General features: G+C 38.8%; 1 protein-coding gene across 1 annotated transcript in view; it reads right to left on the bottom strand.

The window, feature by feature from the left end:
* Rgs5 (regulator of G protein signaling 5) overlaps positions 1 to 13,514 on the bottom strand; it is a 36,896-nt gene extending 23,382 nt beyond the window's left edge. The window contains exon 1 of the mRNA XM_090340580.1: positions 13,376 to 13,514. Coding sequence (XP_090196706.1) covers positions 13,376 to 13,419 — 44 coding nt within the window. The 5' untranslated portion in view covers positions 13,420 to 13,514. The remainder of the gene's footprint in view (positions 1 to 13,375) is intronic.
* Positions 13,515 to 16,572: the final 3,058 nt, after the last annotated feature.

Raw genomic sequence — 16,572 nt, 5'->3', positions numbered from 1 at the left:
CAACAGCAGCTGTTTTGGAGAACAGAGTCATCTGACCCTCTGGATCTGTCCAAATGATTTCATAAGATGCTTTCCAGACCTGTAGTCTATCGTTACCATCACAAATAACATGGTGAATTGTGTTAAAGCTCCCCCTTGGACCTGAGAGGAAAAAAAAGTCTAGCTTTTATTGATGAAAAGCCTGTCTCAGGTTCTGTAACTAGAAGAGTTGATAGAGCAGCCTTTCAGAAACAATTTCCAGCTCATCAGGATTGCTCTCTCTTATCAACCACAGATCTCAGCCTCCTGAGTAGCTGGGGTTAGAGTTGTGTCTGGCTTAGTGTTCTTTCTTTCTTTCCTTCTTTTTCTTTTCCTTCCTTCCTTCCTTCATTCTCTTTCTCTCTCCCTTCCTTTCTTCCTTCTCTTCCTTCTTTCCTTCCCTTCCCTATCCTTTCTCCAATTCTCTTTCCCTCCTTCCCTCTCTTCCTTTCTTCTCTTTCTTTGAAACCACTTTATTTTGCTGTCAGTATCTGCCTATATTTTTTCTGTATGAAAGATTCATAACAGAGTTCCTACCTTATAAATACATCACAGGCTATGAAGTCCACACATCAGAGTATTTAGAATCACCTTCACTATGTAATAAATATTTGGTGAATGCTGTGTATTATTACTCTCTCTTTCTCTGTCTTAGCATCAGTATCTATGAGTTGGCTGATGGCAATTTATTGAATCTTTAGAGTGGGATACAACAGATACAAGATGATCAGCATAGAGTGATCAACAAAGATCTTCTGGCGTAGCATTCAAGATGTACTCCTTTCAAGAATTCTCTACCATGCCATCAATTTTGAAAATATGGGGAAGACCCATTGCTGGCCCCTGTGTGGGGGACAGCCATGTGGAATGGCAAAGTGAGTTTTTCGAGGCTTCTACTGCTCCCTATCACCCCCCTTGTGAAATTCTTTTCTTTTATAGTTTAGAATACTATTGCTTTCCTCAAACACTTTCCACTCCCTACTCAAGGCTTCCCATGGAAATTGGGATATTTCCCATGCTTTGGGGACCTGTCTCTGTCATACTCATTACTCAAGAGTAGGTTATGGAGGGTAATGAAGGAGACAGTGGAGGGACAAGAAGATCAGGACAGGAACAGTTCATTTCCCTTTGACCTTCAGTTCTCCAATTTCTTCAAAATAGTATTGGCTGGATTGCTGGGCTTTTGGCAACTGAATTGAAAGCCAAGTAAGTAGTGGGAAAATGGTTCCTTCCAGTGGAGAAAGATGGATATTTACAGCCATTTCAAGTTCTAAAGGTGGCAGGGTCAGAAAAGATTCCCACGGGAGTTTCTGAGCAGTGGTGTTGTCCACAGCCCTGAGCATCACTGTATTCTTGTGAGTTAAATTATACTGATGGGCTTCCCAGACTGAAAGTCTGGTATTCTGCACAGATCTTACTTTTTTTAAATCCAGTCCTGGGGCTTGAACTCAGGGCCTGAGAACTGTCCCTGGGCTTTCTCAAGGCTAGAGCTCTACCACTTGAGCCACTTCTAGCTTTTCTATACATGTGATATCAAGGAATCAAATCCATGTCTTTGTGCTTGCTAGGCAATGACTCTAACACTAGGCCAAACTCCCGGACCTCAGATCTTACTTTTAATTCATTTGATGTGGCAGAAAAATAAATAAAGGTATTGGAGAATGGGAGGGAAGGGGCACAAGTGTAAAATTGAGATTTTTTTTAGTAATCATTAACAGATAGTCTTACAGTGAATAAAGCTACAGCTCCTAGAAATGTGGTCTCTCACAAATCGTTTCTGTGGTAAGTATAAATGGAATAACCCAATGAGAATACATGGTCAACATTTATGTTTGCCAAATTGCAAAAAGCATTAGTTTGGCAAAAATTATAGCATAATAATGAGGAATAAAACAGCTGTTATAATGGCATCAAGTTCAAATTGTCTCTTCTCTGTCTTTCAAGAGTGTTTTAACTGCAGCGTAGTGTTCTCAAAGTTTCTGTTCCTAAAACATGGTGTGGATTCACACCTATATTTGATATTAGTTTATATTGAGATTTTTTTTGTGTCAATTCTTTTTTTCTCACTATAAAATAGCAGGCTGAATTTCTGTTTTTTTTTTAATTATTAGCACCAATGAATAATACAAAGGGGTTTCATTACGATAGTTATATTATGCTACCATCATCCCTTAACTTTATTCCTTTGAACAGTTTTTGGTGGGGCTCATTATGTAATTTTAAAGCAGGTCACAACTGATAGCCTATCAAATATAAAACACATCAGATCCTGGGACCTGAGAACTTTGGGAAGCATTGCTAGAGAGGGTGCTTAGAAAAAAATCCCAAAAGGGTGGGGGAAGAAGATGTAAACACTGGAAAGACATGGCCAGTGCCTGAGAAATGTTCACTTCAGATGCAGAAGAAAAGCTAAAAGGGCATAGAAACGGGTTCAAAGAGAGAACAGGGCACAGGCTACAAGGTAAAAAGTTTCATTTCCTCATCTCCCACCATCATGGGTGAATATTGGTCCTCCAAAGATGTTTACATTTTAATGTCCAGGATATATGACGATTTTACTACTCCATGTGAGTGACACTTCTTATCTTGCTATGGGACAGTAGTCAAAACTGATCAAAGACATGAAGTGTTCTTGAAACTTGAAATCCCTACATTATCCTGCTTGGGTCATGTCAGAGAAATGTTTCAAGTTGCAAGGCAATGCCAAGGAGAGTTCAAAGTATCATGCTCCTTGGAAGCCAAGGAGGTGACAGAAACAGGGAATTTCTCTTTCTCCAGAACTGATTCTGGGAGTGTGTGGAAACTTCTAGATTTGGATACTGCCCTATAAATGCACTTGACTGACAAAGTGATGCTTGATTTGTGGGTGGCAATTCCAAGACAAACAAAGTCCTGTTAGAAAATTGTCCATATAATCAAAGAATGAGATACAAATGACCCCAGTTTGCTGAATTGTGTGCTGACTTCCTAGCAGTGATGTTTTGTTTTTTACTGATTCACAGGTAGTGGCCAATAGTCTGCAGAAAGGCAGGCTTACTAAAGTCCTTATTAAAGGAATGGCAATAGTGGGTAGAGAGCTCTTTAGAAATTACTGTGAGGATTTGCATTAAAGTAGGACATGTCACTGCTATCTGAACACTTTTCTAGGTTTGGGTAGTGATTGGATTCAGCATGAAGTTATCCCTATGTTCATATCTGTGGTCACTGCCTGAATCCATCAAATGAGTGGACATAAGGGCATTACGTTTAGCAAAGGGCCAAATATGTACCCATTCTTTTATATGTTTTAAGATATAAAGAGCTTTTCTGCTTGTCAGCAAAAGAGACAGAAACAACAATGGATTCCCTAGTGGAAAGATTCTGAACATAGTTGTCAGACTAAAGCTGGTAGCCTTGAGGATTGTAAATGGGAAAAGAGGACCCTGAATCTGGATTGGACTTTGCTTTCCTGGCGTTTGGTGTCAAGTTTAGAGGTCTACAAAAGAATAGGAGTAGATGTGTGCAGATTTAGATGGTTGACTGTCATGTCTTCAGAACAAGGAATATACTTTATAACCAAAGATGCTCAACAATTTGCAGCGAGATATCTTTCTCTGAATGATAGCTCAGTGGGGGAAGGGGACCAAGCAGTTGAAGCATTGGTTATCTAAAATGAAAGGAGATAAATTCATGAAAAGGGGGCTTACACACCTCCAGAAGTGTGCCCTCACACTCAACATAAATGAGAGTAAATGAGTGAGAGAAAGTAATGGTTCCAAGATGAATGAATGACATCTTGTTGGAAGACTGTCAGTACAACCAAGGAAGGATTAACAAATGGGTCCAGAAGGCTGAATTGTATATGTGTCCAGGAAAAAAAAACAATGAGAAAAATTTCCTATGCTATTATGCTTTTTATGTTTCTCCCCCACATCATCTTACATTATTTCCCGCCCCTTACTTCATGGGATGGTCAACAGATAGAGTGACAAATGCCATACTGGGAATACTGGTGATTCCACAAGACTGAAAGGGACTCTGCAGTCATCTAATTTAATTTGGTGAAACTGGGGTTAAGAGGGATTGCAGCTATAGTCTGCAGTGGTAAAAGGAAGCCACTAGGCCTGTGTCTATGTATGAATGGAAGTGAACTGATGAGCAGGCTCTTTCTGGGCTATAAATTCAAGACCAAGATGGCAGGCAAACATACTATCTCTTTCCCAAAGTACATAAACTTAAAAAAAAGACACTTGGGGTGTTAAGTGATGAAGGAGAATAGTAGCAGAGGCAAAGAAATGTTTAAAAAGGAGCTTGAAATGAAGGATACCTAACACCATGTTACCACTTCAAAAGAGTCTCAGAGTAACAAATGATACCTCATAGCTCAAATAGGACAGATTCCAGAGAGCATAAATCCATATGTTTCTGAGACCCCTCTCGCTTTTGGAATCTGACAGTATCAAAGTAGGGGGCATGCAAACCTGGCTGACATTTCCATATTATATGATGATGAATTGAATCAGCCATTAAAAATGAAATGGGATCCTAATAGAGTGCCAGGATCTTGATTTTCTAATTATTTTACTGTAAGGGGTTCATGGCCAGGGAGCAGGAATTAGACTGTGGCGTAATAAGGAATGTTCCTGGCCTACATCCCTTTAATTTCCGGAGTAATGGAGATGTTCTAACATTTGGTTTTGGATTCTGGTTGTTGACACAGGCTTCCAACAGCCCTTGGAATTTCCTGAGTGATTGGAACATCTTTTTTTTTTCCTTATAAGAAGACAGTTGCTGTGGTCCTGGATAGTGACTGATCATCAGAAAGATAAAGTAATGCTTAGAAACCCATCTTTTGGGGAGGGCGAGAGGAGACAAAGGTACTGAGTTAATAATAATCAATCATGCTTATATGATTGGTATAGGTGCCTCCCAAAGGCCCATGTAAGGTTTTGGTCTCTCACCCATGACCTTGTTGGGAGAAAATGGAACCTTTAGAAATCATGGCTGAGTAGGTGGTTTATGTCACTGGTGTTCCCCACACAGGGATCAAGCAACTTCTGCTTCCTCCCTCTCATCCTCCATCCCCTGATCATACACAGTATGAGAATCAATACTTTCCAAAACTTTTGCTCTGCTGTTTCAACCTTGCTTTCCTGGTCTGCCTTTCCATAGGCCCAAAGCAATAAGGCCAATGGATTATGAATGGAAATGTCTATAAGTGTGAGGGGAAATAACTCTCCTCAGTCTCAGTCTCTCTGTCTCTGTCTCTGTCCCGCTCTGTCTCTTTCTCCCACTCTCTTTTTTTTTAATATTTGGACAGTCCTAGGGCTTGAATTCAGGGCTTGGTCATTGTCCTTGGGCTTTCCTCAGGCTATCACTCTATGACTTGAGCCACAGCACCATTTCCAGCTTTTTCTGTGTATGTGGTACTGAGAAATCGAACCCAGGGTTTCATGTATGCTAGGCAAGCACTCTACCACTAGGCCATGCTCCCGGCCCTCTCCTCTCTTTATAAGCATATATGTATTTGATATTTGTTACCATGATAGAAAGTGAACAAAATGAGGATGCTTTCAGACAACTCTCTGAAGTACAGGTTTCATTGACCTTCTAGGCACATCCATGATGACATACCATGGTCTCAATGGGATGATACAGCCATAGAGGTCATGTAAGTTTTACATCTTTTCCCAAATACCTTGGCACTTGCATCTCTTTATCTATTGATTAACTTTGGTAATATCCTGTATGATAAGTATGTAAATATTACCCTTAATTTTATGAGCCATTATATAAAATTATTGCACTCAAAGAAAGACTTGTGGGAAATCTGTTTATGGCAAAATGTATAATTAGCATCTGAAGTGGGACCAGTTTTGTCAGATTGAATCCTTAGCCTGTGGAGTTTGACTGTTAACTCTGGGTAGGGTTCGTATTGAGTTTATTCATAAGGCACTGTTCTGGTTTCAATGTAGTTTTACCTCTGCAAAATTTGTGCTGAAATTTGGTTCCTACTGTATATAAAATAGTGCTGAGAAGTATAGAAACAGTAATTAGGTGATTAGTTCATACAGCTCTCATGGGACTAGATTAGTTACTATGAATCAGCTGGTTCCAGACTGAGGCGGTCACTCTTAGTTTTAGTTCTTCCATGCAGGTTCTTGTTTGCTTGCTTTCATTTACTTTCTTTTTTTCTCTCCTTTCTTTTTTTATCTTTAAGCCACGTCCCCAATCCCTCCTCTTTCTTTTCTCTCTTTCTTTTGTTTCTTTCTTTCTGTCTTCCTCTCGTTCTTTGTTCCTTTCTTTCCTGCTTTTTTCTGAACCTCCAAGTTTTAAGGCCACATGAGATGTGAAAATCATGCCCTTAGACTTCTCAACCTCCAAAGCTCTGAGTTGAGATCAATTTCTTTCTTTTATAAATCACCCAGTTTGAAGTATTCTGTTATAGATACAGAAAATGAACTAAGTAACATAGATGCCTCATGAATGCATATAACAATTAGAGAATTTCTTGGTGTAAAAAACTTAATATTAGAATTGTATATGAGGAAATGGACCAAAAGTTTCTTTTCTTATTCAGCATAAAATATAAAGCATAACAGAAAGAAAGACATTTATGCCTGAGAAAGAAAAATGGTCTTCACAATTTATACTCATCTCTATGAAAGAAAAGTCACTCTTTCCTGCTAAGTTTGAGTACACTTTTAGTTGTTTGTATATCTCTGATGTTGACAATCCATATTTTACCTAAGTCTCACACACACACACACACACACACACACACACACACACACACCAATCCAGAGTGTATGCCTAAAAAGGTATACGAGCCTGTTCAGATGACATACTAGTTTTAGAGATAGGACATTCAGAAGCTAGCTCTAAGTTTCTAGAACTTTGTGATTTAGAAACTACCAGACCACTATGCCTTTTGAGAAACTCCCCAACTAAGTCATTTGGTCCCACATTCCATGTGCTTACGCTTCTCTTGTAAGCCATCATTAAAAATAAGTTGCCAAAATACAGGAAGCTACTTTTTAATGGAACATCTTGATTCTCCCTAAACCTCTTGAATCCCAGAGACAAGGGCCTCATCAAGAAACAGATGTTCTGCACAGCAAAACTATCAAAAAAAAGTAATAGCTTGACCCAAATAGCTCACCACGCTTTACTACTAATAATAAACACTTGCAGAGCTGAGCACATCACATTCTCACAAGCACTTTACTTCATATTACAGTGCCTCTTCTGAGTGGAACGGGATAGTTTTAATATCTTTCTAGGATGTAGAGAACTTCAAGGGTCTAAGTGAGACTGTGTCCAGCTGGGCTTGATGCTGTTCTGAGATGTGTTTGGGAAGCAGCTGGGAAGGAAGATACGGGGGAGATGAAATGATAGGCCTGGCCTCCTTTGTTGTTCATAAGCCAACATGTTCATCAAGTTCCTACTGTCAAAATCTGCTTGGATGAATGCCTGGAAGCCTGAGATATTTAGATATTTCCATTTTGAAGGGCTAAAAAGATGGCTAAGTAGAATGTTATGCTAAGAAATACCCTACTTGCCCTTTCCAGGAGAACCGATGGTCTAAGTAAATGAGCCCAAAGATGCATGGATATCACTTGTGTAGAAAATGCATGCCTATTGTAATTAAGTTGATAGTACCTACAGATTTTCTAAGAAAAAGCCAATCTCTAATACGTGGTCCAAAGGCAAACCAGATGTCCACATTACGGTTTGAAGTTGTAGTTGTATGCGTATGTTACCAAGGCTAGGTTCCGGGAAGACTAGGTTCTACCCAGGTGGGAAATGAAAGTTGGTTAATTATGTAAAGACCTAGGAAACCGGCCTGACCTCTCTCATCTGGGCCTTTGACATGGCATCTCTTCACTTGTAAAATGATCAAGTGTCTCTGTGGGCAACGCTCAGATGGCATTTGTGGACCACAGTCCACAGACTGCAGAAAAATGTGCCACAGTCAGGAGGCACAGTGGTGTTGTACCTCCAAAGTCATGTGTCCTTGTCCTTGATTTACCTTTGCCTCCCAGTCCTCAGAAAATTTAAACTCCAAGAAATAGAACAAAGTTAATTATGAGCAAAGTTAACTATCAACAAAGAATAATAAGACTTGATATCTGGTGGACTAACTTCAATGCCATTTTTCTGACTATCTACAAGAAGTAAAAGAAGGGTGAAAGCTCAACTAGCAAAACTAGCAAAACTAGTCATGTGTGCATTGTTTTGTTTACTTTTTTAACAGCATTTCTTTCCAACAGGATAAATATTCTCACTGAGGAAATGAAGTTCAGAGAGGTTCTATGGCTTTTCTAAGTTCACACTGGTAGAAAAGAACAGAGGAAGAGGTATGATGACTATTCTTTGCTGAAGGCAAGGATGGATTTTGAATTCACTTTTTTTGTGGGTCTTGGGGCTTGAACTCTGGGCCTGGGTGCTGTCCCTGAGGTCTTCAGCTCAAGGCTACCGCCCTACCCATGAGCCACAGCCCTACTTCCTGTTTTCTAGTGATTAATGGGAGATAAGAGTCTCACATTCTTTAGTGCCTAGTCTGGCTTTGAACCTCCATCCTCAGATCTCAGCCTTTTGAGTAGCTGGGATTACAGGTGTGAGCCACAGCACCGGCTCTTGAATTCACTTTTGTATTCCTAAAATGAAGTAGGAGTAACTTTCTCAGTCTGTAATAATTCAGCTTTTATCGTTTTGATCTACTGGGTGACTGACTCAGTCTCTAAAATATGGTACAAAAAATAAAATATGATACAGACTCAGTGTTATCTGAGAACTGATTGAAACTTTAAAGTAAGAAAGAGATAGGAACCTGCTATCTCCTGGCTTTCCTTCATATCCTTGTTCCTTTTTGTAATGGTTGGTCCAGGGTGAATTAATTTCGGTTTAGCTCCTTGGCTTTCTGGCCAACAGGACAGACAAAATCCATTAGCCCTGCCCCAGAAACATAAATAAACTTTCCCTAGATACCATCTATTTCTCGATGTATAATTCTTGCTGAGGAAGGAAAAACAAATTAGATAACCTTTCAGAGACACTTGATAATATAAGCTTCTGGGATCTGAAAATAGTTCAAACTGGCATCTGGTAATTCAACATAGCCCAGACTAAATGAAAGAATGATTGGAAGGGAGCAGCAAGGTATAAGGTAAAATGTAATTCATTAAAGCAGTTGTAATAGTAGCTTCATGAGAAAGAGCCATTTCCTTACATTCACCACTAGCCAAAGGCAAAGCATCATTAGAAACAAGACATGCTTTGTTCTGAAGGTTTTTCTAATGAAATTATAGTAATACTGGAGGTTTTCTTTCACATTTTTTTTCCTGCCAATTCCCTCTTTCCTTTTCTCGCAGCCAGAATCACTCTTCATTTAACCCTACAGAGCCTTTTCTCCCATTGTGCCCTAAAATCTTAGTTTCTATTGTTCTTCCCAATCCTCGGGGAAAGCATAGAAAACACTCAAGTGGCCTAGTGTGGTGGTGATACAATGTAGCACCAAAGACTTCACAAATACCAGGTAAGCCCTTCATCCCTGAGCCACACATCCCCAGATCACAATTCATCTTGAAAGATTTCTGTAATAGTCTTGGTGTCCAGGGAAGCACTGTTAGGAGATCTTTATGTAACTGGAGACTTACCCTAAAAATTGACTATGAGACCCTCCTCCCTTCACCTGTCCCTTTGTTCCTTCTTGATAAGGTTTAACATTTGGCTCTGCCATATACTCTTACCATGATGTGCTAGGCCCAAAAGTAATGGAGCCAATCAGTCAGAGAAGGAACTTCCCAAACCAAGAGTCCAAATAAATTCGTAACTGTTAGCTGATTATCTGAAGAATTTTCTTACAGTGATCATAGCCCCATCTCTACATCAGGTTTCACACCACAAGCATATGACCACACTGGTGGAAGACCAAACTGCTGTTACGTACATCTTTGGGAGACAAACTACATCCAAATCATGGCACAATGAAACACAGATGTGCTGCTCAGGAGACTGTACCCAAATGTGGCTGTCTCTTGAAGTTGACCGGGACTGATGTCATAGCACCAGCCAAACTAACTGTGCACTCTAGCCTTCATTTATTTGCACCTTTGGCTCTGTCTGTCTGGTCTAAAAGGCTGTCTTTCTCTTTCCTTTTCCTGACTAGAATTAGCTAGCAGGTAGATCCAGGACTGGATCTTTATTCCACTTTTCTCCCAAACTTTCAGAAAAATAAATTAGAAAAGCAATGCTTTCAGTTGTATCTCTCACCTATCAGTGAAATCAAGTATATTTGTCTGACCACATGAACCTACGAAGTGATATGTTGTCACTTGTTAAATTAGAAAATAGAGTCTAGGGAAGGTAAGGTAACTTACTCTAGGACATGACCAAGACTAACCAGTAGTCTTTTCATTAGATTAAAAATAACAGAACACTTTTTGTATTGCAATATTATACAGGTTGCCATTTGATTCTTTAGAATTTCTTTCCAGTAAAAAGTGATTTATGTCAGAGACCAGTGCACATGCCTGTAATCCTAATTCCTCAGATAGCTGAGATATAAGGATCTCAATTCAAAGCCAGCCTGGGCAGAAAAGTCTGTGAGATTCTTATCTCCAATTAATCACAGAAAGAGCTGGAATTGTTGCCCTGCCTTAAATGTTAGAGTGCTAGCCTTGAGCAAAAAGAAACTCAGGGCAACCAACAATGACAACAAACACTGATTTGTTTTACAATGCATACTCATTGACCCCCTATTTTATATGAAATTTTAAGACATTGAGGTATATCCAACTTCCTTTTGTTGCTCAGATATAGATAGAAGCCAGGAATTGAGTGAGTTGGTAGTGTCTTGTAGAGCCATAGGAGGCTCCACTTGGAAAATACTTGCTCAAGTGACGTTAGCACAGAGAGACCTTGCTCCTTTCCAATGGGGTGTGCCAGCAGTTTCACAACTTCACAGAGCCATTCCTTCATAACACTTCTTTCAGGCAGCATTGCCATTAGAAATATGATTCTAGTTACAAACCACGAAAAAAGTATAATTGCAGGATTCTACACATTCCATTTAGTTAGAAAACTCAGTCAACTAAAAATAACAATAGTAGTTTGATCTCTCTGACCTCTCACTTTTATTTACTTTTTTTTTATATTGAGTTACTTAACTAACTAGAATGTATAGTATCCTGCAAAGGAGAGATGGGGGAGAATGACAAAAAGTATGATGTTGGTCAAGATGAAGAGTACTCATAAATTGACATGTTTGTATAACTCCTTTGTACAACTCCTTAAAGGTAGTAAAAGAAATACATTTAAATAAAATAAATTTAAAAGAGTTTGATTCTTCGTCTATTTTTGACATCCTGCATGAATATTTACTCATTCACAGTTCATAGGAATTTACTGTTAATAAAAGACTCATAACATTGGGCATTCAGGGTATAGCTGAGAGTAGAAACATTTCCTTCATATATGTATAGCCCTAGGCATTGAAGAATGAAAAACAGATTCACGAAGTGATTCAGCATTAATGTTGACAGAGAACCAAACACAAAACAGTACTAGAAATAATTGGACAATGTTTCATTTGGGTGTCTCCGTAAACACGTAGGCTCACAAAAATACATAGGGCAAAATTCACAATGATGCCAAACTTGTAACAAACATTGATTGCTCACCAGAAACCAAGCAGTATTTCATAGGATGCTGAAATTACTGTCAGACTGATGGTCATACAATCAGTTTGCAGTTGATTGTTCACCAGTGAATGATGAGAGACTTACCTACTGTATATAAGTGTGTAATCATTTCAAATAACAAGTGGGTAAAATGATCCACTAACTTTGTGGAAAAAGTCAAGTCACAGTTCCCAGAGTTACAAATATTGAGAAAGAAAGCATTTTGTATCATCTTCAATTCAAGGAAATGTAGGTGCCTTTCAGATCTGTGTTCTGCTTCTTTCTTGGGCTTTCTATATAGAGCCGGTAAGAGAAAGGAGCAGCAATAAATAGCAGCCAGCAGTGAGACCCATCTTCCTCTCCATGGATGGTCCAGTGGCCAGCAAGCACCCTATTTACTATCTATTGTTACTTAACCAGTGCCAGCTTCTTTTTGTGCATCTGTATAAATAATCTATGCTTTTACAACAGGAAATAGGACTCCTTGGAGTTTAACAATCCCTAGAAAATACTACTGGGGAAAGAAAATAGTTATAATACTGTATTGTAATCTGGTTGAAAACATTTTGAAGTTTCTAGGATGAGAACCATCAGAAAGAAGACTCAATTTTTCAAAAGGACAGAAATTCAGATGGCCCACTAGGTAATAATATGACTTCCTTAGACAATCATTCCCAGTGCCTGTAGGGATAGCGTTAGATTGTATAAGAATCTATTTTTTCAGTAATGAAGGATCAAACTAAATTTGATCAACTCCATTCTTAATAAAAGGAGACACATCCCTATCTCTGCAAGATTGGTAGGTTAAATTTTCTAAAGAATATTTGTGCTTCTATTTACTTTTAGTTACTTAAGATTCCCTCCAGAATTTTTTCTAGTGAAAGCACAACCAGACAGCAACAGAAGAGTTGCTCCATTTACCTAGGAACTCTAGGCAATCAATAAACATTGCATTCCAAGGGTTTTCCTTTCACTTAGCATATTTAATACTTCTGTGTAATAGAATGATGATACAATGAGAAATCCCTTTAATACAGATCATCTTAATACAGATCGCCTTAATACAGGTCCTTGATACTCATACTTTAAGGTAGACACTTTAAAATACCCTCATCATACAGATAAAAAAATTGAGAGGTTAAATATACTGATCAGAGCTATACAGTAATGATTGGATGCATGTTTTTTATTTAATTTGCTGTTAGAATCTACATTCTTAAACACAGATTTATTTTTACTCTGAAGTCTGCATGATGGCATATATCTATAATCTCAACACTTAGGGCAGGAGGATCAAAAGTTTTAGGTTAGCTTGAGCTACAAGGTGAGCTTCTAGCCAGACTTAGGCTGTAGAGGGAGATTTGTCTCAAAATGAAGAATAAAAAAAGAAAAGGAAAAAGAGGAAAAGAAAAATATACACATTATTTTTTACTCTAAGCACCTTTAAAATAGCTATCATCTTGGAATGTTCTTCTGAACTGTAAATGATGCAGGGACTACCTCATACTATGTCAGTCTCCCAGTTTAGATCTTTCAAAACCTTTATTGTTTATAGATAGGAGACAATTCGAACCCATAATCAAACACCTCAACAGACTCACAAATCACAATGCCTCTATTACCTTAGGGTGGTAGACTTCAAGTAAAAACTCACAATATCTCTATCTCTTAAACTAAAATCATTTGGTTCTCACCTTTCCAGGCATGACTGGGGCAAAGCCGCAAGTCCTTTACACATTTTGGCAAGTGCAGCTTTGCACACAAAACTTCTTAACAGCAGAACCGGTCTCTGAAAACTTCAGCACTTGTCTAGGGTTGCCGTCCCCTCTTGCAGAATAAATACAAGCTTCCTCCCAGCCCTCTTGGGCTCTTTGGGCCAATCAAGAGCTTCCCAGGAAATTGCAGGCTGGAGACAGTGCAGGATTTGCTTGAGGTGGAGGCTGGAATCTTTCCTGACTGCAGTCACAGCATCATTACAGGGCTGGCTCCAAATCACTGTTACCACAACATTCAACTTCTGCTTCAGCCAGGGTAAACAGGACATTCATGTTGGAAGTTAGTAATGTCAGGCAGGGCAAGGCCAAGAGTGGGGCTTCTAGGGAAGCAAAATGACTTGGTCTTCTTCAGATCAGGTCAGAGATTTTGACAAGGGATCTTGGAGACCAGATAATCCCACACTCATTCACAGTGGGGGGAAGTGTACTGTTATGTGAGTACCACACACATGCCAGATGGATAGATGCTAAAAATTCAGAAAAGAGACTCTCCTTGCTCTCAAGGTCCAAATATGAGTGAGCAGTAGAGGCATGAAAAGCCACTCATCACCATGCTCTACTCCCCACCCCATGCTGAAGGATGAACATAAAATTATCACTTAGATAAATCAAAACACGCAAGCATCTATTGCCTGCAATCCCAGCTGAGGCTGAGGCAGAGGATAGAGAATTTGTACCTAGCCTTCAGTACATCGTGAGAACTTATCTCTCAAATGTCAAAAAGTAAAACACACAAATAATTACTGTATACTCTATGGAATTATATGTATGGAAGGGTGTTAAAAGTGATCAGAAAGATCACATATCTAAATCATAACAGAGATTGAGTAAGGATAAAAGTCGAAAATGACAAAGGGGATCTATCCATCAGACATTATTCCCTAAATTCTGGTAATTCCACAAATGTTATTCCAATGTCTTAATAAATAGGTAAGCTAAATTTTGGATCCCACCTGGGGTCATTCATTTGTTTGTGTTTGGACAGGCTTGTTTATTCTTATCTTCTAGCCTGTCCGAGATTCTTATTACTCAAAGAGTATTTCCACCAAAATTAACCTGAACTGCATCTAATCCTGTTGAGACACAATCTAAGTCCTGAGGGGTAAATTGAAGATCAACTTGAAAATAAGCAGCATTGCATAATCTTTGAGAAAAGCTCTGAATATGGCATTCAAAGATCTTTCTCATAATTTTTCCTATTTTTGAAAATTATTTGTATGAAATATCCTAGATGAGTAGGTGTGGTAATTCATTCCTCCTATAATCTTAGCAACCCAGGAGGCACAGGCAAAAGGTGCCTGATTCAAGGCCAATCCGGGTAGACAGCCAGTTCTTATCTCAACTGTACATACATGAAAGTCAGAGGCATAGCCCAAGTGTTAGAGTACTTGTCTAGCAAGTGTTAACCAATCCTCAAGTCCTACATTACCAAATCCAAACCATATACTTTGTATAATGTCTTCTTCAGATTGTTGATCAGGACTTAGTACTGCCTTATAAAGTAAATTCAACATATTCTGACCTAACATTTTAAATTAAATAACTAGAATAGACAAATAGCATTGAATTGAAAAGAATGGACATATCAAATAGACAAATGTACTCGACTGCATTACATTTAGAAAGTTAACTATTATTTTCTGAAATTTTTGCTTTAATTATCAGAATGTATGTGGGCAGAGGGTTATTAGGTAATATGTTCTATGGACCACGATAAAAAGATTTGAAATCCCAGCACTCAGAAGGTATAGGCAGGAGGATCACAAGTTCAAGGCCAACCTGGGCTATATAGTGAGTTTCTGGATGGCTTGTTATGTGGTACATAATATATATCATGTACATATTTATTATGTATTATAGATACATATGCACATAGTTTTAATTAGAACCCTGTCATACTTGATTTAAACCAAATGGCCCAGATTCTGACCTTTACTGGCAAAATAAACACCAGCATATCAATTAATCATGGTTGTTTAAACATGTAACTGCTGCCATTGACTATTGAGTCTAACAGTGTGAAGAAAACAAATGAGCAGAGAAGATTCCTGGGGGTAGGGGGTGGGGGAGGTGGGGAGTCCAAGTTATTGTTCAGAAGTCCACAGCCTTTGATTATAATACAGGAAATAGGATTTAATGTAGAGCAATGGAGGGTGATGTCTCAAGGCTAAAAAAAAAAAAAAATCCCTCTAAATTTTGTACATCCAGGAATCAAATGCATACTGAAACTAGAGCCCAGAATTCAACAGTAAAAATATCAAATGCAATGTATATTTGTTTAAAGAAACAAACTTCATAACCACGGTCAAGCCATGTTAAAGGGCAATTCTAGCAGCAGGAAGCAGAGACATGGTTCCCATGACTTCGGGAGAAGGGATGGAAGAGTTCCTGATCTCTTGGCGTGAAATCTCATTTCTTAAAGATGAAAAATTACTAGAGATCACCACAGTGCCTAGAGTTAAACAGTGCTGTACACTAGGTATGTTGATAAGAGTATGTTTTCCTTCACAATGAAAAAAATAAATGAAGATACTTATGCAAAACACATTTAAAGTCTTACATTTTATTCTTTTTATCTCTTCTTCCTTTGAAGAATCTCTCAAATGGCAGCACATCTACAGGAAGGGTAAAAAGCTACGATAGCAATGTAACAGTGGACTGTCACCCATTAATGACTTCAGTCATGTCATGGTTGATGACAGGAGTATGGCTGATACATACACATGGGAACAGAGAACAGTGAAACGTGTTGAAATTGTTTTAAGAAGAGAGGGGCAGGGGAGGGATACATGGGATAAGAGAAGCAAGAGATGCTGCAATCAGGAGTCCATCCGCCTGCTGGATGTTGGGGGCAGACTGAAGTGCCAATCAGTTCTGCAGAAGGCAGGAGTTGCCTGGAGGGGGTAGGGTAGGAGGAATGGAGAGGAACGGTGGAGATGAAAGGATCCCTGGCTCTCATTCATTTCAATTCATTTTCATAACTAAACTCCATATTTTACTTTGAACTGTGATTAACAGTATGTTTGTTTTTGAAATGCACTGTGTAACTTCTGCTCTGAGGCTGTCGAGGATCATGTAACCAGTCATAAACAAGCAATCTCAATCTCCCTTATTGG

This window comes from Megascapheus bottae, chromosome 10 (genome assembly GCF_031878675.1).
Source record: "Megascapheus bottae isolate mThoBot1 chromosome 10, mThoBot2.hap1, whole genome shotgun sequence".
NCBI lineage: Eukaryota > Metazoa > Chordata > Mammalia > Rodentia > Geomyidae > Megascapheus > Megascapheus bottae.
The sequence above is the reverse complement of the archived record's forward strand: the minus strand, read 5'-3'. Positions and strand labels throughout refer to the sequence as shown.